Genomic DNA, 23,810 nt, shown 5'->3' with positions numbered 1-23,810 from the left:
GGGACCTTTTAAGTTCGAGTGCATTTTCTGGGCACTGTCATGGGCTCAGTCTTAGAAAATCCATATCAAAAGGGACTGAATGCCTCAGATTGGCTCTGCACCCAGAATGCAAAATATCTAGAGCCAAGGATCAGGTCAGAGTGCAATGAGGAGACAGAAAAAAGAAGCTGATTTGCATGGAGGCCCCTCCCTCCTCTGAGGCAGGATGACAGAATAAGAAAGGTGTGGAGGAGCCAGGCCCAGGGTTGGGGGCCCAGAAGGCAGCCTTCTTGGGCAGATCTCCACCATGGCCTGGACTCTGCTCCTTCTCGCCGTCCTCACTCAGGGCTCAGGTGAGACCTCCAGGACAGGGACCATGGGGACATCTGGGCTCCTTCTTTGTACTGCTCTGCTCTCCTGGGCCAGCACTGAACTGAGCTCTGAGTGTGTTTTTCCTCTTTTCAGGTTCCTGGGCCCAGGCTTCTCTGACTCAGCCTTCCTCGGTGTCTGGGTCTCCTGGACAGTCAGTCACCATCTCCTGTGCTGGAAGCAGCAGTGATGTTGGTTATGGTAGTGATGTCTCCTGGTACCAACAACAGCCGGGCATGGCCCCGAAACTCCTGATTTATTGGGACAGCAGTAGACCCTCAGGGATCCCTGATCGCTTCTCTGGCAGCAAATCTGGCAACACGGCCTCCCTGACCATTTCTGGGCTCCAGGCTGAGGACGAGGCTGATTATTACTGTGCTTCATATACAAGCAGTAGCACTCTCCACAGTGGTTCAAATTTATGAGGAAGTGAGACCAAAACCCGCCCTGCACCCATAGGCTCTCTCCTGGCTCTGCAGATGCTGCCTCATCCCTGTACAGGGAGCTCATGCTGCAGGGCCTGGAGAACTCCTTTGATACCCATTGACATCTCCTCTCCCAAAGCTTCAAAAATGCAGGGTTTCTTTCACATATTCAGAATTCTCCCACTTTACACCTGACAGGACGAGCTCTTTCTTTCATGTGTTCTCCTCTCACACATGAAATCCAAAGGAATTTCTCTCTCTGGTTTGTGCCTTTGTATGTGTTTCTTGGACCCAGTAGGGGACTCATTCCAAACCCTTCATTGTAACAGCCACTGGGAGCCCCACCCTCTGATTCTTGTGTAGTTTTCCCACAAAACTCTGGAAAAGTGTCTTTTAAGTCTCCTAATTTCCTACACCACTGCAGACTGGCATGGACTGAGTTCCCCACAAATGGTGTTGGAATGAGAACAAAGAAGTTTTTCTTTTCTTCCTGCATTCTTTCTTCCCTCCTTAACTTCCTCAATTCCTTTCTTACCTTCCTCCTTAAGGCTGTCTTTTCTTGCCCTGAGTATTCCCAATAATGAGAATGTTTTCAAGTGGGAATTTGAGTGAAAGATTCTGCCTCTCTCAGATTCACCCCTCCTCTCAGACTCCTTAGTGATTCTCCTAGAAGCAGCAGTGCACAAGAAATGTCTTCCCATTATGAAAGGATCTTTCCTAATGGCTGTTTGGTTCTTCAAGACATATCTTGGGCCCAGGCTGGTGTGGCTCAGTGGATTTAGCACTGCCCTGTGAACTGAAGATTTGTCGGTTCGATTCCCAGAGTATGTGCTGGCCAGGTTCCATGTTGGTGGTGTGTAAGAGGCAAACACACATTGATGTTTCTCTCCTTCTCTTTCTCTATCCCTTTCCCACTCTCTAAATATGAATAAATAAAAAGTCATTTAAACAAAAACAGAAAAAGATATATCTTGCATGTGGCTTTCCAGACTGTGTGATTTTCATGATGTTCCAGCTTGTTTGTGTCTGTGATCCTGGTTGCAATGAGCCACAAAGCACAAACACACATAACTCAGGCCCAGAAATCACTGACCATTGAATGAGCTGAGCTTAGGAGCTAGAAGATGCCCTGCAGTGACCTCATCATTCCAGGTTGTGAGAATTCTCTCACTTCAGCCCTGACAGCTCCAGATCTTGAAATTGACCTCTATCTTCACCAAATCAAAGTGGGTGATCATCCTACCTGAAGTCACATCTTTGTTATAATCTTCTCTGTTGAACTTACTTGTTCAGAATTTTTCCAGTTACTCCTTTCTTTCTTCAGTAAGAGTCAGTACCTTCATGCTTTAATCATCCAGGCCGCCACAGTGACACAGGTGGACCCATCCCCAGCTGGGTCACAGAACAGTGGGAAGGGGTCTCTGCTATTGGAGATGCAGGATCAGGTTCTGAGTCACAATCCTGTGTCTGTGTAATGATGGTAACAGGGTGAGCGGGTCTATAGGGTGCATATGTGACAACGTCCCTGTGCTGAACACCAGTAGAAAGCAGAGTGACAACTGCCCTGATGATCCTCCCTGGCAACTTGGGCATGCCTTTCTCTCTGAATTTAACAGCAACACCAGTATTTTATAATTTATGTCAATGTACATAGGGTGTAAGAGCCCACATTAACGCTTTCAGTGTTTCTCATCTAAGGTGGGACCCAAATTTCCCTTTTAGAATTAAGGCACTATTATATAAGAAGGGAATTATAAGGAGAGCCAGTAGCTAGATGTATGTTAACTGTATTTCTATCTATTTGCATCTCCTTTCTCAAATCTTTGAAAATACAGGGCTTTTTGTTTCAGATGATCTCTCCCACTAGCAATCCTAGAGGAAAGTCTTTCCCTCGTTTATTGTGTTTGCATGTGTTTTGTGGATCCGGAGGTCACTCATTCCAAACCCTTCATTGTGACAGCCACTATGCGCCCTCTGCTCTGCTTGTTTGGAAGATTACCCAGAATCCTCTGGGAAATCCTCAGTTTAAATCCCTTGGTCTCCCACCCCTGTACAGACTGGCCTGGTTTCTGTTTTCAACCAATGAAGTGCGAATGAAAATGAAGTGCTTTCTTTCTTCCTCCCTCCCTCCTTACTTACTTTCTTCCTTCCTTTCTGTCTTCCTTCTTTTTCCTTTTTCTCTTTTGTTCTTCCCTTCTAAGCCTCTACTATTTCTCATAACCAAGGAATATTTGAGATGGGAATTTGAGTGAGAGATTCTGTGTCTCTCACCTTTGCACCTCCCCTCGAACTCCTGAGTGATTCTACTGGAAGCAGCTCTGCACGTGAAATGTCTTCCCTTTATGACAGAACTTTTCCAAATGCCTCCTTGATTCTCTAAAATGTCTGTTGGATGTGGCCCCCATTCCTAAGGGATCTCCAAAGTATATGATTTTCATGATGACCCAATTCATTTCTAGCTGTGATCCCAATTACAATGAATCACAAAGTACAGATACACATAATACACAGGCCAAGCATTCTTTGACCATTGAATGAGGCTGAGCTTAGAAGCCTGAAGACATGGTGCAGTGACCTCAGCATTCCAGCCTCTGACCTCTCACCTTCAGCCCTGAGAACACCAGGTTTTGAAAATGAGATCACTCCCTGTCAAATCAGGGTGGATGATCATCCTGTTACCGGAAGAACTCAAGGCCGAAACTGGAGGAAGCAAAGTGTTTCCTTGATTTACGCGTGGGGACACACAGGAGGCAGTCTCCAAATTCTGGGCCCCGATCAGCAGGGAGCAATTGCTTATATAGGGTGAGGCGTGGTCTGTCACTTAGACCATTACCTCTGGTGGGAAAGCAAGAAGCAGCTAACAGAAGCAAAATGTTATCTCTAACGCAGAGAGTCACAATGTTGTCTCTAGCAATCGTTATCTCTGACATGCAGGGACAAGCAAGAAACAAAGGGAAAAAAAACCCAAGTCATTCCCCGGGTGCTTCCCTATGTTTTAAAATAACTGCCAATTTCCTCTAACAATCCTACCTGCAGTTACATCTGTGTTATAATGTCTCTGTTTAAACTTCTAGTTCACATTTTTCCAGTTACACCTTTCCTTCCCTATAAAGGACTCAGTACCTTCATGTTGAATCATCCAGGCTGCAAGAGTGACACTCGTGGACACTCCCAGCTGGGTCACAGCTCAGTGGGAAGGGGTCTCTGCTATTAGAGGCACATGATAATGTCTTGAGTCACAGCCCTGAGTCTGTGTAATGCTGGTCACAGGGTGAGGCTGCCTGTAGGGTGCGTGTGTGATAATGTTTGTGTTGAACAGCAGCAGAAAGTGGCATGACAACTGCTCTGATGATCCTTCTTGGCATCAGAGGTATGTTCTACAGCTTGACTATAATAGCAAGACCAGTATTTTATATGTTATTTCCATGTGATAGGAAGGCAGGGGCTCCTCTAATCACTTCTAGTGATTCTCCTGTAAAGTGGGACCACAATTTCCTGCTGAGAAGGTAGTCACTATTTTACAAGAGGGACTCTTACAAGGAGAGCCAGTAGCTAGATGTTGAGTGAACAGCATCTGTCTAACATGACCCATCTGTAGCAAAAATCACCCTGTGTTTCCTGTTTATTCGGACTCTCCAACTGTGGGAACAGCCCCCTGCTTTTTCTCATGTAATACAACAAAATGCCTGTTTAAGTCTCTTTTCAGAGGGGAAGAGAAGGGTCATTTTTGATGGAAGAGGTGAGACATGTTCTACATCCAAACAGGCAATATATCCACCCACCTTTCTCTGTTCAGAAATTCAGCACCACAGGTCAGTGACCTTTCAGGGCTGTGCCAACACAGTGTGTGGCAGCTGCCACTCATTTTATGCTCTACTTTTTCTGGATATTTTTTTGTTAATTGCAATGTTTTTATCCTCACCCAGGGACATTTTTCATTGATTTGAGAGAGAAAGGGAGAGTGGAAAAATTGATATATGAGGGAAACATTGATGATTGCTTCCTGCACAAACCCAGACTTGGGATGGAACCTGTAAAGACTGGGGATTGATGCTGCAACTCTGGCCTTCACCCTGACCACGAATAGTAACAATAGGTCTTTCTATAATGGGGTGATTCTTCAATCAACTGAGCTGAGCTGACCCGGGTGTAACTATAATTTTTAAGGATTCATCATATTCATTTAGACTTCAGTATGGGTTTGGGAATAAGGATTTGTGTGTTTTAATGTATTTGCTTGGTTTTCATAGAAGATAAATCACAGTTAAAAGCGTTAACTCAAGCGCCTATTTGAGCAGCAGTCATGCTTAGTGTTCCTGACTCACGACTTGTCATGTGGTCACCCATACACAGAGCTATGTTAAATGAGAATGGGGACTCCCGCAGCATGGGGGCTCTGAGTCATTCCTCGTTCTGAGAGAACCAGGAATGAGGACAAGGTGGAACCTACTGAAGACCACAGGTTTGCTTCTTGCTCTACTATGAGAGTAACTGGAATGGACCCAGAAGGCCTCTCCACAGTTTTCCCAGGAGAAAAAAATCCAGTTTACCTGATGCACAGGTGCAGTGATGGATCTCTGACCAGCTCATTGATTACTACCACTTCACTATGGTTTCACACAAGAGACATTATTCTCTAAACCAAGTCCTATAGCCCATAAATGATCAGTGCACCAACAGTGAAATCATTGCATCAAATAGAAAACTTGCACATCCTCTCACATCCCATTTCCTACCCCCAATGCCGGATGCTGCCACAATACTGTGCGCTCCCTTGGCCAGAACACCAGTGCTTTTTGCTCTTCACAATGTCTGTGATGCAGAATGAACAACAACATTTAAATAGTGTTCTCTGAGCATTTTAATTCATAGAACTTCCAACTATTATCTGAGGATGTTTCTACTCCAATCTGGCCAGAACCAGTCGTTCCTGATTTATTCTTTCTCCAAATCTGACATTTCCCAGAAAAATACACAAGGCTGAGCATCTCTCTGTGGATGAGGGAGATTTTGCTTCAGAAAGTCACATAGTTCTGAGGTGAGGTATTTCAATGTACTATGCAGGGGGCACGAAGAAGGACATCGTATCCCATGTGACAGATGAACACACTGTGAGGACGTGTCTCAGAACTGGGCTCTTTGCCAGTCCTGACTTGTCACCTCCCAGAGGATCACACACAGAAGTCCACTTCTCCTTATCCATGTGACGGTAGTCAGCCCGACTGAGCTCTCTCTCCCTCATGGGTACGTTGTATTTCAACATTGTAGGAAGTCAATCTCTCTTCCTTGACCTGTTTTTTTAATCCATTTTTCCTCCTGAAGTTGATTTTAGTTCACGTGTGATGTTCCACACCCAGGCCAAGGTCTAGACCAGGAGCACAAAATCTGTGATAAGACCGTTAAGAGACAAGCTCAATTGTTCTGAGGGGAGAGTCTGGGATTACCTCGTTGGGCGGTTGACACTCCATTCTGACAGAGGATCAATGAGCTCAGATGGATGTAAGGGTTCTCTAGAGACCCTGTTACTGAGCTGGAATGGAATAAAAAGAGGAGAGGGAACAGAATCCCACTCAACTGCCTTCTCAGGTGCTTGGGTGGAATCATCTGTAGCCACCAGGGGGCGGCATTGTCTAAATTCAGAAGAAGCACTGTGGTTTACCAGACCTGTATGAAGTCTTCTTACCTGGAGATTCCCCTGAGTGGGTGATTGAAGAAAGGGGATGCCCTGTGTGTGCTGTGTCCCAACATTCCTACGTGGCAAAAATGCTCATGAGCCTAGACACAGTAGAGTTTGCGTCAAGCTATGCATGAGAATTCATTTCAACTGAGGAGCTTAAAAAGAAGGGTTGAGAAAGAATGAGAGATGCTGGGTTTGTCTTAGATCCTTGCATAAGGGAGTGGCTGGGTCTTTTATAGCCAACATGAGACCTCATCCTCGCCCTCCTTGCAGATGTCTCAGAGGGAAAGTCCCTGAGTTCCTCATTCAGGGATGAATTCAGTCCCTCAATTCAGGGACCTTGATTCCTGCAATAAGAAGAACAGGGACTTCTAGGTGGGGTGCATTGAATACACACTCAAATAATGGTCTGAGTGTGTCCTGAGTGACAAAAAAACATGTAAATCATCTGACAAAGCATCTAAATTCTCTCAGATTAGCTGTGTGGTCTGCTGAGCAGAAATGTCGATATCAAGGGTCAGGTCAGAGTGCAGTGAGGGGAGGCAGTGCAGGAAACAGATTTGCATGGAGACCACTCCTTCCACTGGGGAAGGAATAGGGGATAAGAGAGGTCTGCAGGAACCAGGCTCAGTGTTGGGGTCTCTGAAGGCAACACACTGGGAGGGTCAACACCATGGCCTGGTCTCTGCTCATGCTCACCCTCCTCACTCAGGTTTCAGGTGAGGCCCTCAGGGAGGGGACCGTGGGAACTCTGGGCTGATTCTTGTCTCATTCTCAGTCTCACCATGGTCCAGAACAGAATTCAGTACTGAGTGTGTTTTTGCTCTCTTTAGGTTCCTGGGCCCAGGCTCCCCTGACTCAACCTCCATCATTGTCCGGGTCTCCTGGACAGTCTGTCACCATCTCCTGTGCTGGAAGCAGCAGTGATGTTGGGTATACTAGTGATATCTCCTGGTACCAACAACAACCGGGCACAGCCCCCAAACTCATGATGTATTATACCAACAGTAGGCCCTCAGGGATCCCTGATCGCTTCTCTGGCTCCAAGTCTGGCAACACAGCCTCCTTGACCATCTCTGGGCTCCAGGCTGAGGACGAGGCTGATTATTACTGTGCTTCATATACAAGCAGTGGCACTCTCCACAGTGGTTTGAATTCATGGGGAAGTGAGACCAAAACCCGCCCTGCACTCATAGGCTCCCTCCTGGCTCTGCAGGTGCTTCCTCATCCCTGTGCAGGGAGCTCATGCAGCAGGGCCTGGAGAACACCTTTGATACCCATTGACATCTCCTCTCCCAAAGCTTCAAAAATGCAGGGTTTTTTCACATGTTCAGAATTCTCTCACTTCAGACCTGACAGTGCCAGCTCTTTCTTTCATGTGTTGTGCTCTCACACATGAAATCTGAAAAGAAAATCTCTCTCTGGGTTGTGTCTTTGTATGTGTTTCTTGGACCCAGTAGGGGACTTATTTTAAAACATTCATTGTAACAGCCACTGGGAGCTCCACTATCTGCTTGTTGTGTAGTTTTCCCACAAACCTCTGGGAAACTGTCATTGAAATTCCTTAATCTCTCTCACCATTGCAGATTGGCATAAACTTCGTTCCCCAAAATGATGTTGAAATAAGAACAAAAAAGTTTTTCATTTTCCTTCAACATTCTTTTCTCTCCTTCCCTCCCTAAATTTTTCCCTTCCTTCCTTCCTTCCTTCCTTCCTTCCTTCCTTCCTTCCTTCCTTCCTCCCTTCCTTCATTCCTTCCTTCCTCCCTCCCTCCCTCCCTCCCTTCCTCCCTCCCTTCCTTTCTTCCTCTTTAAGGCTGTCTTTCCTTGCTCCTAGTATTTCCCAAAATGAGAAAGTTTTCATATGGGAATTTGAGAAAGATTCTGCCTCTCTCAGAATCAGCCCTCCTCTCAGACTCCTGAGTGATTCTCCTAGAAGCAGCTCTGCACGTGAAATCTCTTCCCATTGTGATGGGATCTTTCCAAATGGCTGCTTGGTTCTGCAAGACATAACTTGGACCCAGGCTGGTGGGACTCAGTGGATTGAGTGTCAGCCTGCAAACCAAGAGGCTTTGGTTCAATTCCCAGTCAAGGCATATGCCTGGATTACAAAGCAGGTCCCCCATTAGGCTGTGTAAGGAGCAACCTCATACTGATGTTTCTCTCCTTTTCTTTCTCGGTCCCTTTCCCTCTCTCTAAATATGAATAAATGAAAAGTCATTTAAAAACAGAAAAAGATATATCTTGGATGTGGCTCCCCAAACCATTGGATTTTCATGGTGATCCAGCTTGTTACTAGGTGTGATCCTGGTTGCAATGACTCATGAAGCACAAACACACATAACTCAGGCCCCAAACTCACTGACCATTGAATGAGCTGAGCTTAGGAGCCAGAAGATGCCCTGCAGTGACCTCATCATCCCAGGCTGTAAGAATTCTCTAACTTCAGCACTGACAGCTCTAGATCTTGAAATTGACCTCTATCTTCACCAAATCAAAGTGGGTGGTCATCCTACCTGAAGTCACATCTTTGTTTTAATGTTCTCCTTTGAACTTATTTGTTCAGAATTTTTCTAGTTACTCCTTTCTTTCCTCATTAAGAGTCAGTACCTTCATGCTTTAATCATCCAGGCTGCCACAGTGACACAGGTGGACCCATCCCCAGCTGGGTCACAGCACAGTGGGAAGGGGTCTCTGCTATTGGAGACATAGGATCAGGTTCTGAGTCACAATCCTGTGTCTGTGTAATGATGGTAACAGAGTGAGCGAGTTGATAGGGTGCGTGTCTGACAACGTCCCTGTGCTGAACACCGGTAGAAAGCAGAGTGACAACTGCCCTGATGATCCTCCCTGGCCACTTGGGCATGCCTTTCTCTCTGAATTTAACAGCAACACCAGTATTTTATAATTTATGTCGATGTACATAGGGTGTAAGAGCCCCCATTAACCCTTCCAGTGTTTCTCATCTAAGGTGGGACCCCAGTTTTTCTTTTAGAATGAAGTCACTATTATATAAGAAGGGAATTACAAGGAGGGCCAGTAGCTAGATGTATGTGGAGTGAACAGGATCTCTCTAACATAATCCCCCTGGAGCAACAACGCTGCTTGTTTCTTGTGTATTTGGAATGAATACTAAAGGGACAGACCCCTTAATTATCTCAAATAAGGCAACAGAATACCTGTTTGTCTTTTTCAAATGCAGATGGAATTGGTCATTTTTGATGGAAGAGATTAAACATGCTCTACATGGTTCTATGCCCAATATATCTGCACATGTTTTTCTCCTAGATGTGGTCAGAGACTCAGCAGCACAGGGCAATGACCTTTCATGGCTCCATACTGTGTCTGTGTCAGGTGCCACACTTTTACACTGTATTTCTTTGAAATATTTAATCTTTTATATTGCAATTTTAAAAATCTTCAGCTGAGGATATTTTTTTCATGGATTTGAGAGAGAGAGTGAGGACAAGAGAGAAGTATCGATCAGATGCTTCCAGCCCACACCAGACCAGGGATTGAATCTACAACAAAGACACGTGCGCTGACTGAGAATCGAACCTGTAGGTCTTCTGTTATAAAGCAGTGATCCAATGAATGGAGCCACACCAGCTAGAGTATGATTGCCTTTTAAAGAAAATCATCATATTTATTTTGACCTGAAAGTATGGATTTGGGAACAAATATAGTGCCTTTAAATTTGTTTTCTTCACTTTACAGATTATTCATCATAGTTACAGATTATGAATCATCTGTAGCCATGAGAGGGCAACGTTGTTTGAACTAGGGGAAGGCACTTACCAGGACTGTATAAAGTTTTAATAGACCTTTACCCTGATGTTCTCCCTAGTGGGTCATTAAGGGGAAGGGATGTCCTATATATGTTGTGTCTCAATTTTTCTACTACAAGTGACAATAAATGTCCCTCAGTGGCACACAGTGTAGAGGGTGGGACAAAGAGTACATGGGGACTCATTTCCACTGAAGAGCTTCAGGAAAAGGTTGAGGAGAATGAGACATGCCAGCTTTGTCCATGGTCTTTGGATAGTGGAAAGACTGGATTTTTTTCTACACATATTCAGACAGTGTCCTCAACTTCCTTCCAGATGTTTCAAAAGGGAGGTCCCTGTATTCTTCACCCAAGGAGCACCTTCATTCCTCCTAGTAAGGACAAGGACATCCAAGTTGGCTCCATGCCCTAGGCACTAGAATAATGGTCTGAGCGAGTTCTGAGTGAGACTAAACCCTGTTAAACCATCTAAATTCTCTCAGATTAACTGTATTGTCTAGTGAGCAGAAACATCTATATCAAGGGTCAGGCCAGAGTGGATTGAGGAAAGGCAGGTGCAGGAAGCAAATAGGCATGGAGACCACTCCTTCCACTGAGGAAGAAAGAGGGGATAAGAGAGGGTTGAGGAAACCAGGCTGAATGTTGGGGTCTCATAAGGCAACACTCTTGGGGGATCTCCACTATGTCCTGTGCCCTGCCCCTCCTCACCCTCCTCACTCAAGGCTCAGGTGAGGCCTCCTGATAGGGGACAATGGGGACATCTGCACTGATTTTTGTCTCCTCTTTAGGCTCATTTAGACCCAGAACTTAACTCAGCACTGAGTGTGTTTTTGCGTCTTTTCAGGTGCCTGGGCCCAGGGTCCCCTGACTCTGCCTCCCTCAGGGTCTGGGTCTCCTGGACAGTGGATCACCATTTCTTGTGCTGGAAGCAGGAATGATGTTGGTGGTTATAAATGTGTCTCATGCCACCAACAACAACTGGGCATGGCCCCCAAACTCTTTCCCTATCATGTCGCAAAGAGGGTCTCAGTGATCCCTCATTGCTCCTCTGGCTCCACGTCTGGCAACACTACCTCCCTGACCATCTCTGGGCTCCAGTCTGAGGACAAGGCTGATTATTATTGTTGTGCATATACAACCAGTAGCACTCTCCACAGTGGTGCAAGTTCATGGGGAAGTGAGACCAAAATCTGCCTTCTGCCTTCTGGATCCCTCCTAGTTCTGAACATGCTCCCTCCCCCTGAGCGGACGGGGCTCATGCAGCATGGCTTGGGGTTCCCTTTCTTCTCATCTCCTCTACTGCCATGAAGTTCAGACAAAAACACTCTGTCATGAATTTTCAGGGTGTCATGTCAGCTTCCTCTTGTCCCGTGTGTCCCCAGAGGCGAATCCCTCTCTACATTGTCAGAGGCAGAGTGAAGCACACACCTGCCTGGTGCACCTCCTACTGTTTTCGGGGAACTCTGACTTTAAATTTCTCCAGTGAAATTGAGGAATTGAGAGTGCTACTGACACAGCTACTCCCCGCCCTGGTGAGTATGGACTTAACAGTGGTTGAAATAAACCTATTATACTGATCAGGGGGTAGCCATAGAACCGACTGTACTAACAAACTCATGGAAGATTCTTATGTTACAAGTTTCCTTATGAATATTTTACACATATCAGCAGTTGCAGCATCTGCTCAACCAAGGAATGACCCTGAAAACAAGAAATTGGGTGAGTGTCAGCAACAAACATCAGAACCCATGGCGAGGCTGCCCCGCACGTCCCCTTCCCAGACATCAGCAGTGAAGCTGCACACGGGGCTTTGACAGCACATGATGTTGTCCAGAGGGGGTGACACTGAACCCACACAAGGGAAACTGGTCGCACGTCACCAGGAATTCCTCAGTTCCCCTCTCCCCACAGTGGCCCTGTGAAAACTAGCCAGGACATCTGAAAGGCTAAGATGACTTTTGAAGCAAGAGTCCCTCATCTTCCAGGTGCCTGGCACCTGAATAAAACCACTTTCTCTTACACCAGCTGCCCTCTCAAGTACTGGCTTTCGAAGCAGAGAGCAGCTGAACCTGCATTCGGTTACAAAATGACTGTCATATTCAACTTTGCATTCACCATGTTCTAGTCACAATAGTTCCCTGTGGGGGTCATTTTTTTTGCACGTCTATTCCCAAAGCAACAGCACCTGAGAGAATGTCTGCACATTGTTGAGAGAAGATAAGGAGAACACATTTTTCTTCTTATTGTCCCTCATCTCTGACTGAGCTTGGAGCTGAGCTTGGAGAATGGGACTGGCAGACTCTGTGGTCTGTAAGAGTCTATCTGCTCCTTGCTTGTGCCCTGCCCCAACCCAGACCCCTGAAGCACTGTCCGGGACACAGCAACATTCATAGACTGTCTCCTCATTACAATGGACTATTTAAAAAATGGACTCTTTGTTCCACAAGGGAAGAAACAGCAGGTTGTCCTTGCTTCTTCAAGGACCTTCATGCGTGGCTGGCTTCCATAGGGAACCTGCCAGGTTGCTACCTGACTCCCGCTTCTCATGAACCCCTAAGTACACCAACCCCTAAATATCTACACAGGATTTTGTTGAATGTTTTGAAACAGGCCTGAAACTCCAGATTTCCTGATAGGATGACTATGTCTTCCTAGTTCTAGAACTTTCCCAGAGTCTACAGAGTCAATCTAGGCACTGGCCTCATTATGGGGCAAACCAGAATAGATATTGACCTTTCCTAATAACTTTCTCATAATGTTCTTCTTCAGTTCAGTTCCAATCTTGTCCCAGTTACCTTCTTTGATGCCCCGCACCCAGTAAATGACCAGCACCTCAATCATCTAAGCAGCTGAGTCACCAATCAGTGAGCAAGGGCCTCTGTTCACAGAATCTGAACATCTCAACTCATGGCCCCTGGTCTGTTTCAAGCTGGTCAGAGGCAGCACCTACCCAGTGGGCGTGTGTCTCTGAGGAGAAAGCCTGTAGGCAGTGGTGGGGCCATTGAGGTTTTCACCTGTGCCTGTGAGGCATCAAAGCTCCACAGGTGTGGTAGGGTTCCTGGGCAACTTCACAATGTGCAGATAACCTGTGGAACTGGAGGATATTTGCAAACCATGTATTCCACAATGGGTTAATATTCAAAATATGTCATAAAAATACATTTCTAATGTGTTTATGGTCAGAGGTAGGCTTGGATTTGGAGCCAGTATCTCAGGAAAGGAAGGCCCCCACGCTTCCATGCAAACTGTAAACTGTGGGGACACTTTCTTCCTTGATGCTTGCATTCCAAAGATCTGTGACTCAGGACCTAGAGAAAGACACCCCTGGTTGTTAACCCACATAGGGGCTTCTTTAGTTATTTTGCAGAATTACATACAATTTCAAGAGGAGGGGAAAGAATTTACAACACAAGTTTTCTAAAACTAAATGCCAAAAACCCGGAGAGGATGGCTTCCCTTCCTCTTTGACTAGGGAACACCCTCCCTCATAAGATTTTTATTTACTATTACACACTCACATCACATTTAGAAAAGAATTCATTTGGGGGGACTCCGTAAGAGGGAGCCAGGCATCACTGTTCTCCCATCTTTGAGTGTCTGAAGGATTCCACAATGACAAGCATGTTTCCTGCTTCTTGCCTGCTGTGTGGACATGCCCTCGACATGCTGCAGAGGACAGTGAGGGAGGAGGGCTCTCTGTTTCATCAGAACAGCATGAGGTGGGGCTTTGCCCTTGAGTTTGGCTCTTTCTCTTTCTTTTCCAGTTATTTTGTTCATGGATTCCTGGTGAATTTGTTGCCATGTACTCCAAAAACCCCACAAGGGCAGTTCTTTCACCTTTTCTTGTGTTTGCTCATGGGCACTTTCTCAACTTCTGCATTGATTCTGCCTCTCTGTTCTAGGTAAGAGAAAAAAAAAGCTTTCAGGTACATTTCCTTTGATGTTTCTAAGTTTCTCTTATTGTGAGCATATCATAGCTGAAGACGGATGCATGAACAATTAGAAAGAACAACAAATGGAAACTACTTCTACCCTCCTGTACCTCTACTCACTCAGAATACATGGGTCTATCTACCGACAGGGACTAGGGTCCTGCGTTTTGTGGTAGTCCATTCTTTGCTCTTCTCCATATTCCTTCCATCTAATTGTCATCCTCAAACAATTTGAAAGTTCCAAGCAGTGAGTAGAAAGCTACACATCAGCTGTTGGAGTAAAAGGACAATGTTCCTATCAGATGGGGCCCTGGGAGACATTAACCTTGACAGGGGCTCAGGGTCAGGGTTGGGGAAGCTCCCCTAGGGAGTTCGATGGATTCCTTTCTGAAGATGATAGGCAAGGCCAAGGGGGAAGAGAAGGGGTCCCAGAATTGGGCACATGGCCTTCCTGAGTAATGGGGAGGCACTGGGTCTCCAGCAGGAATATTGTCAGACGTTTTCTGCTGCCTGACTCAGCATGTTTCCCCAGCACAGTCTGCCATCGCTCCTCTGACTGGGGAGAGAGAGATTTAGCGGTTGCTGATGAGGACATTAGTGCACGACTCATGTTGAGATGAACCTAGTTCACACCAGAAAGTGCAAATAAGAGTCCAGGCCAAACACACGAATATTTCAGGACAGTCCCATTGGTGTCAACACTGTAGAGATATCAGCTTCCTTAGGGGTTAGCTCTAGAGTGTCTTGAGGAAGAGTACAGAGCAAAAGGATCTACAGAGGGAGGCTGTTAAAGGGTGCAATGTCTCTAAAGCACAAGCCTTCTCATTATGATACCCACAGTGCCAACCACACTTGGACGCCTCTCAGCCTGAGTTATGCCCTTTGTTGTTTGTCCAGACAGAGCTGGTCAGGGGAGGGGCTGGTGGAATGTGGTATGTTCGCCTTAGTGCCAGCAGGGAGTGGGTCTGGAAGTTTTTTGCTTGTATGACATCTACTCACTCTAATTTTTGTTGTCCTCATTCCCATCACTTCTACATTCACAACCCAAGGAGGATTCTCAGGGGATAAAATCCCATGGTTGGTATTTTACTAATGAATGAAGGAATAGTTACAGAAGCCAAAGAAGGGTCTTGAAAAAGGTCCCTGGAAGAAAAAATTGGGTAAATTTGCCCTATGATACTTTGTTTCTTTTCTTTCAATTTCCTTTCTCTCTCTCTCTCTCTCTCTTTCTCTCTCTCTCTCTCTCTTTCATGTTTCTTGTGCTTTGGGTTTGTTGAGTTTCTGGATTATAGTTTTCTTTCTATTCTTCAGTGTCTCTCTTTAGCATCTTCAATTTTGTATGTATTAGGCACTTGAAGTACCACTTCAAGTTTAAGTTCACAAATATCTTTTGATTTCATTTCTTTATTTTTTTCTACAGTTTACATTGTACAATTTCCTTTGCAGTGACTTTGAGGTCACTAATTTTTTTTTCCAGTCTCTAGTAAATTCCGTAGAGTGTAGTTCCTTTGTTTCTGTTTGCTATTTTTGTTTCCTTATATCTTGTACTTCTCAGCGGAGATGTTCTATATCTCTGCTCGTTTCCAGAGGGTTTCCCCTTAATTCTTTCATCAGCTTTTAAATAGCTGTTTTAAAGTGTTTGGGGGAAAATTCCAGGATACCTGTCATAGTGGGGTTAGCATGTGGTCAATGTCTCTTTTAGTCAATCGAGATTATCTTCATGGTTTGTGTGTCATTTTGAATTCTATCCTACATATATCCATGGTTACATTACAGTATGAATTAATGTGTCTTGTTTGGAATGCTGATTTTTTTTACCTGACTTATTGTGTTGTTGGGTTCAGATTGCCTGTTCCCAATAGCCTGTAGCACTTTTCTAAAAGCTTCCTCACTCATTCTAACTGTGGTTTTACTCTCCTTCATCACTTGGACCCACATCCAACTGAGAATTCAACCGATATCTCAGGTCCCTGTTCCCACAGCCTTGGGATTGGCCGTTGACCAGCCTATGTCAGGTAACACATGTGCATTAAATTCCTGAATAGGCCCTGGCTGGCGTAGCTCAGTGGATGGAGCACGGGCCTGCGAACCAGACGATTGAGGTTCGATTCCCAGTCAGGGCACATGCCTGGGTTGCAGGTTAGTTCCTTGCAGGCTAACTAACCAGCAGGGGACACACAGAATGAAACCGTACATTGATGTTTCTCTCCCTCTCTCCTTCCCCTCTAAAGATAAATAAACAAATAAAATCTTAAGAAAAAAAGAGCCAGGAAATGTAATTAAAAAAAAAAAGAGCCAAGAAATGTAATTAAAAAAAATTCCTGAATAGTTTTCTCTCTGTATTCCTGTTACCAATATTCTTGTTTACTCACGTTTGAATTCTTTCAACACAGTGTTGGTTGTGTTTCGTGGAGGAAGGCATGGACACATGTTTTCACTCACTTTTAATCCAGCATCTTACACTGCTCCTGCCCAGGTGTGTGGTCTCCATTCTCTATGTTCCCCCGGAATCCTGGGATGCACTGGGGAGCAGCTCTTGCTACTGTGGAAGCAGGTCACCTGAGGTGTCAAAAAGAGTGACACCACGTCACAGCACCACGTTGGGCAGAGGCAGAAGTGGCCTTAAGATTTGAGGTTGTGGTATGAGAGATGGGGGAGTAGAGAGAGGGAGAGAGAGGGAGAGGGAGAGAAGTGCTTTCACAGACTTTGCAGGAAATAAACTTCTGTGGCTGACATTTCACTAACAACTGAATAGTTACTGAAGCATAAGGAGGGTTCTAGAAGGGTTTCTACAAAAACAAGGTGTGGACTGGGTGGTTCCTGCTTTGGTCTTTTTCATGGTTCATGTGCTTGGGCTTGGTTGAGCTTTTTGTATCTATGTGTTTATATATTTTTTTAAACTTTGAATATTTTTAGTCATGAGATATTCTCCTGCTATTTCTTCAACTTTGGAGACTCCATTTGCATGTTTACTAATTCTCTTGTTATCTTACATCTGACTGGTAATTCTTTTAATTTAAAAATGTGTGTTTATTTTGAATAATTTCTGTCGAAAAGCTATGCTCTCATAGTTATAGAAGATTATTTGTGATGGAGAAATGCCATTCCTGCCATCTAGTGTAGTTTTCCCTTTTAATGGGTTCATTTGTTATCTCCATTATTTTCTATTTTTTTACTAAGACTTTCCATTCTCATTCATTTCAAGAGGGATTTCTTTACTTAGGCCATCGGTGTAATAAGAGCTTAGTTTTTCAGTCTTGTGTCAGGTAAGCCCGACATCTGAATCATTTCTGAGCTATCATCGGTTGATTGTCTTTTCTACACTTGCGGATGTCCTGTTCCTTCTATGTCTAGTAATTTAGGATTCTCTTCTGGATCTATCTTATATTATGGAGTGAAACTATGGATCTTGTTAAATGTTTTGTTGCCTTTTTTATTTTAGAAGATAATCTGCATTTGAGTTTGGCTGACAAGTTTCTCTCATTCATCTGTGAATGGGTGTTCAAATGTCCATTCTATTTTAAATTTCACCAGCACTACATGGATCCACAAACAGTTCGCCCCACCCAGCGGCCTCCATTGAAACTAGGCAGCCAGCTGCTTCTTAATTCTCCTCCAAAATCTGTCCTTGAAGTTTGGGGTTCAGTCCACACAAGCACACTTCAGAGGTGGGCCCAGAAGTTCAGGAGCCATTGAGAAGGTTGTTTTCTCAGGCTTTTTCTTACCACTTTATTCCCAATCCCCGGATCCTACTCTTAGCTCATCCTGCCCTGAACCAAGGCCTCACCCTTGTTGTACTCTTGGGCATGTCTGTCACTTGTCATGTACAGTGGCACAGAAATAGTTTCCTCAGAATAGTCACACTCTATAGAACTATTATCCCACTTCCTGAGTGGACATTTCTGTGTCCATTCTGGGTAGAATATGTCAGCCCTGATTTGGGTCTGTACCCCAAACCCATCTTTTCTGAGAAAAGCCTGCCATCTCTGTATGGATGGAAGAGATGTTCCCTCAAGAAGGGGCAGAGCACTCAGTGAAGTTCTTTCAATGTGCAGGGATAAAGGTTACTTATCCCCTGTGACAGATGGACACTCCCTGAGGGCAAGTCCCCGAAATGGGGCACTTGGAGGAAGCCTGACCCCATTCTCTTTTTCAAAACTTCTGAAACACCGGACTTCCACTCTTTCTGTTTATTGCATTATTTTCAGTCCTAGTGAACGTAGTCTTCTTCTTTTGGGAATATTTTTCCACATATAGAGAAGGCAATCAATCAGTCTTCTCTTCATCTAGCCTTCCAGGTGGGGTTGGAGCTATCTCATGTCTAATGTTTTCTCAGCCCTGAGGGGTCTGTGACCAGGTAGCCGAGACCAGCACAATGGTCCTGTGGGGCAGTTCTGGACCACCAGGGACCGCAGCTAACACATTTCGTTCTGGAAGAAGCGACTGACAACTCGATAGGACAGTAAACAGGACCAGAAGTGTTACAGAACAACCTTCAACTGAGTGCATTTGAACATCTCATTAGCTTTATTACAAGATTCATATACTGACCTGTGTCCTGCCCAGTAGCTGAAAGGGCTTAACAAGGAGCATACAAAGTGGATGTTTTCTACAGGGAGAAAGAGGGTGGGACTAGGAAGTTAAAAGAATCGATTACTTCAGACAAGGGCACTTTCCCTTAGGGGAAGGCAGGGTTCTCATCAGGCGGATGACCTGAGGAGCTCTGACCTTGAAATCTCAGACTGCTAGGTTTAAAATTCCATCCCTGGGGCAGCTGAAACTGCAATTAAGTTGGGCATTAAAATTTGGTTTGGTGATACAGTTTAGCAAAAGGGACTCTACTTTGGCCAGTTATTTCTTTTTTTATCACCCAGAATCAAGGGGCTTGGTGCTGAGTTGAGATGAAAACTAAGGAGCCTGGGCTGTGAGCATAGCAGGGAGGGGTTTTCAACAGCCTTCCTGATATACTGTAGCACCTTGAGGTTTATCACTCCAATGTTAGCCACCAGGTGGCAACAAAGCCCAGATATGCAGAGGGCTTTGGTGTGCTTCACCCTGGCCTGTATGAGGTCCCAGAGCCTGGTTCCAACCTCTGGAGGACATCCAGAGCAGTGCAGAGACAGAAGACATAGGATGAAGAACCAAGCTACTGAGGAGGATAGGAAGGGGGGTGAGGGATGAGAACAACCACCAGCTCTGCCTTCGGAGCCTGAGAAGAAAACCCATTAGATTTCTCCTAACCCCAGCCCCTCTGAACCTTGTCCTCACCATTCAACCACACAAAACAAAAAGAAAGTACTGGGAATTCGAGTGTATTTAACCAATCGAGCACATCCTGAAACCTGCAGTTGGGTGGATGGGGACCTTTTAAGTTGGACTGCATTTCCTGGGCACTGTCATGGGCTTAGTCTTAGAAAATCCATGTCAAAGGAATTGAATGCCTCAGATTGGCTCTGCTGCCCAGGGATGCAAAACATCTAGATCCAAGGATTAGGTAAGTGTGGGATGAGGAGACAGAAAAAAGAAGCTGATTTGCATGGAGGCCCCTCCCTCCTCTGAGGCAGGATGACAGAATAAGAAAGGTGTGGAGGAGCCAGGCCCAAGGTTGAGGGCCCAGAAGGCAAGGTTCTTGGGGGATCTCCACCATGGCCTGGACTCTGCTCCTTCTCACCCTCCTCACTCAGGGCTCAGGTGAGACCTCCAGGACAGGGACCCTGGGGACATCTGGGCTCCTTTGGACTGCTCTGCTCTCCTGAGCCAGCACTGAACTGAGCTCTGAGTATGTTTTTCCTCTTTTCAGGTTCCTGGGCCCAGGCTCCCCTGACTCAGCCTTCCTCAGTGTCCGGGTCTCCTGGGCAGTCGGTCACCATCTCCTGTGTGGGAAGCAGCAGTGATGTTGGGTATACTAGTGGTGCAGTCTCCTGGTACCAACAAAAACCGGGCACGGCCCCCAAACTCCTGATATATTATACCAACAGAAGGCCCTCAGGGATCCCTGATCGCTTCTCTGGCTCCAAGTCTGGCAACACGGCCTCGCTGACCATCTCTGGGCTCCAGGCTGAGGACGAGGCTGATTATTACTGTGCTTCATATAGGAGTCCTAGCAGTGTTCCACAGTGGTGCGAGTTCATGGGGAAGTGAGACCAAAACATCCTTTGAACTCACTCAAGTCCCTTTAATCAGGCTTTCATTAACTCAGGCTTTCATTTCTTTATTCTTTCTTACTATTTTATTTTTAAATAATTGCAAACTTAAAATTTTAAAGATAATATAAAGAAATCTTATATAATCTTTTTACTGATTTATGACATGTTAACACTTTACCATATTTGATTTTCATTACAGTTCGCTATTTTTCATCTCAGCATATATATGCATATGTGTGTGTGTAAGGATAGGTATATGCACATATGTAATATACATACATAATACATGCACACACACGTAATATTTATTTTCTGAGTTATTAAGCTATATCCACTAGCTCCTCATTTTAATATCTATTTTCTAGAATTCACATCCCATAACATACAGCATTTCAAGGTGTATAACCCTGTCTTTTCTATCATATTCACGAGTATCTGCACACATTGCACTCTGTAACTCCAGGACGTTTTCATCCCCCTCAGTGTAACACCTCATCCATTACGATCACTCCCATTTCCCTCTTCTTTCAGCCCCTCCCAACTGGTCACTTACTTTCTGTCTCTCAGGGTTTGTCTATTCCGGACATGGCACACAAGTGGGATCACACACTCCCTGGTGTTTTGTGTTGGATTTTCTCTGTATACCAAAGTGTTTCCAAGGTTCCTTCAGGTTGAAGTGTGTATCAGGACTTCATCATGTGTCATGGCTGAATAATACTGCATTGTATGGATAGGTCTCATTTCCTTTATTCATTAATCAATTGATGGGCTCCCGTTAGTTTATCCGTCTCTTCTGGCACAACCCAAGGGCAGAGGGATCCTTTTGGGACCTACGACATGGAAACCCCGAGGTATACATCACTTCAAGTGACGACATAAAAATATAATACTATCAGGGAGAGCCATAGGCAGCAGCCAAAGCTTCATTTTTCTTTCATTTTTTGAGCCTTCTTGTAAGGAATTCCTGCTGAGGAGCATTTTTCTTTCTTCCTACCTGTCTCTTGAACTTGTCCTGGATGAAGCAGAGAGGGCTGGCAGGGGCCTGGGACTCACCTTCAACTGAGCAAGGGGACCTCGTCTTTCTACTGGCTATTTCTTTCTCTTTCCCAGTGCCCAGTGTTCTAGGTGACTTTCCACCACCTCCAAAAGGCTAAAAGGACGAGTGTTTCACCTTCCACTCACAGTTTATAGTAAAAAGCATTGTCCCTGTCTACATTTGTTCTGAGCTCTTCTCTATGGAGGTAAGGAAAGGAAAAAATTTCAGATATGTTTTAGTTTACTTTTCTAAATTCCCTTTGCTATTATATGCATCATTCCCAAAGAAGAGTGTGTGAGATGAATATTCACAATTTAAGAAAGAATAATAAATAGGAACCACATCAACCCACCCAAAGCATATGCATCTCTCCCATTCCCCGAAGAGCCACTGTGCTGGCTTTGGTGTTAATTCCGGTATTGCTTTTCTTTTCATTCCTTCCCTGTACCTTTCTCGCTCTATGGCCACAAATGACGTAGATTTGAAACTGCCCAGTATGTGACTTTCTTCTCATTAGAATGGGATCGTCCCAAAATGGTTTCTGGTTCTACAGGGAAGAGAGATTTGGTGAGCCTCTCTTCTGTTCCTCTGGAGTTCTCACTGAGGTCTAATTTCCTTGGCTATCTAAATACATTTTTAGCTAGACTTCACATTATGATGATCTCTAAGCACAAAAGAATTAACTATCTGTGCAAGATTTTGTTGGGCTTCTGATGGGCACTGGGTCTAAGTTCAAGAAGACCTGGTAGATGGCCATCCTCACTCTCTGGGTTTTAATCCCGGAAGTCGCAGTGTGCCCAGTGGGCCCTCACTCCTGTGTAAGCCAGAATGTTGGTCACTTATCCACTAAATCGGTCTTTCTCACAACACTTCAATTTTTCAAAATTCTTTTTCATTATATTCTTTAGTTCCCAGAAAATGGTAATTACCTCCATGCTTTAATCCCATGTGACACAAAGAATGATTTAGATCGACCCTGGAGCCACTCACTGGTCAGAGCACCAACAGGAAGGGGCGTCTTCCGTTGAAGACAGAGAATACAGCCCTGAGTCACAGCCCAGCGTTGGTCCAATTCAGGACAGAGAGTGCAGTGCCTGTAGGGTGTGTCTTTGTGGAGGCAACAAATAGGAAGTGGGGGAGCTGAGTTCTGCTCTTTATCTTTGGAGCGATCCAGCACTTGCCCACCAAACAAATAACTTGACCGGTTTTTTAAATGAATATTCTACATGTGAGTAGGAGGTCAGGTCACCACCAGTGCCTCTCCTGTATGTCTGATTCTGAGGTGGTGCAACCATTTCCTTTTCAGGGGGTAGTTAGGTGTTTTGTATTGTGCAGTGCGTAGAAAACCAGTAGGTAGATGTTGAGTAAACAGGATTACTCCCCATAGGATATTTCTGGAAAAACCATCTGTCTGTGTATCTGTTTTCTTGATATAAGAAACAATTTGCAAATGTAACCAAAGACAGTGAAATACAGAACGTACTGACAGGGTCCAGAGGGTAGAGGGGAGAAAAGCACAGAGTAAAAGGGGGTGGACTCACATGAATAAGTATGAAAGACACATGGACAATAACTAAGACGGGGGGCAGAGATGGGAGGGGAGTAGGGAGCACTGGGGGGGTGCAGGGCTGGGAATACAAGAAAGAAAACTGTACTTGAACAAAAGTTAAATAAATTTTTAAAAAAAGAAACAATTTGCAGATATGGCGACCCACATTTTCTCAAGTAATACAATTTCTCTCTCTCTCTTAATTAATATTTTTGGTGTGTTTTTTCTAACTTTGTAAAAGTGTGCCAGATGATTTTCAGTAGAAGAGATTTCAATGTTTTGTTGCCCTCACTGTCAAATCGACCCCCAGGTGGCATCATCAGTGTAACCAGATGATCGATACTCAGATTTCCACTCAACTGCCTCCAGGTTTCAGGCTTGGGTGTCACGTGTTTTCCACAGCATTTTCCCACATATTTTACTTTTCTTAAGAAATTTTGTTTATACAGAGAAACATCAGTTTTAATTTGTACAGAGGGATAAGTGAATTGAGGTTAATTGTGTATATGTTTAATTTATATACATTGATGTAATTGATTAACAATGATTTTTTTCTATTTGTCCTTTTCCTCCCAATGGATGGCACTTTGTTTCTTTTAACTGTTTCACACCTTAATGTGTGGGCATATGTGTCCAGGATATTTCAAATGAAATTGGACACCTGTAGCTTGGAATGAGGATCTTCAATTTGCAATAATAGGACATGGAACAGAGGTCAAGGTGGATCCTAACAAAGGTCAGACATTTGCCTCTTGCAGAAAATGCCTTGACACCTGCCGTGTCCCCAAGGGGCCCTGCCACGGTGATTCTAAGAGACAAAAAGATTCAGACTTCTGGTCTCTGGTCCAGGCATGCATGCCATTCCTGGTGGATTTCTGAGTAGGTCATTGATTTATTATCTCTCTCAAATG

General features: G+C 44.8%; 2 gene segments (V, D, J or C); both read left to right on the top strand.

Moving 5' to 3' along the window:
• The first annotated feature begins 254 nt into the window (after positions 1-254).
• LOC118981424 (immunoglobulin lambda variable 2-14-like) lies at positions 255-773 on the top strand. The segment is given in 2 exon segments: positions 255-332; positions 445-773. Coding segments are annotated over 2 exon segments (375 nt in total).
• A 6,323-nt stretch (positions 774-7,096) lies between these two features.
• Positions 7,097-20,309, top strand: LOC118981417 (immunoglobulin lambda variable 2-18-like). The segment is given in 2 exon segments: positions 7,097-7,169; positions 19,969-20,309. Coding segments are annotated over 2 exon segments (387 nt in total).
• The last annotated feature ends 3,501 nt before the right edge of the window (positions 20,310-23,810 follow it).

Source organism: Sturnira hondurensis, unplaced genomic scaffold (genome assembly GCF_014824575.4).
Source record: "Sturnira hondurensis isolate 20B ecotype Veracruz unplaced genomic scaffold, ASM1482457v3 Scaffold0001932, whole genome shotgun sequence".
Taxonomy (NCBI): domain Eukaryota; kingdom Metazoa; phylum Chordata; class Mammalia; order Chiroptera; family Phyllostomidae; genus Sturnira; species Sturnira hondurensis.
This window is presented reverse-complemented; position numbering and strand designations above follow the sequence as displayed.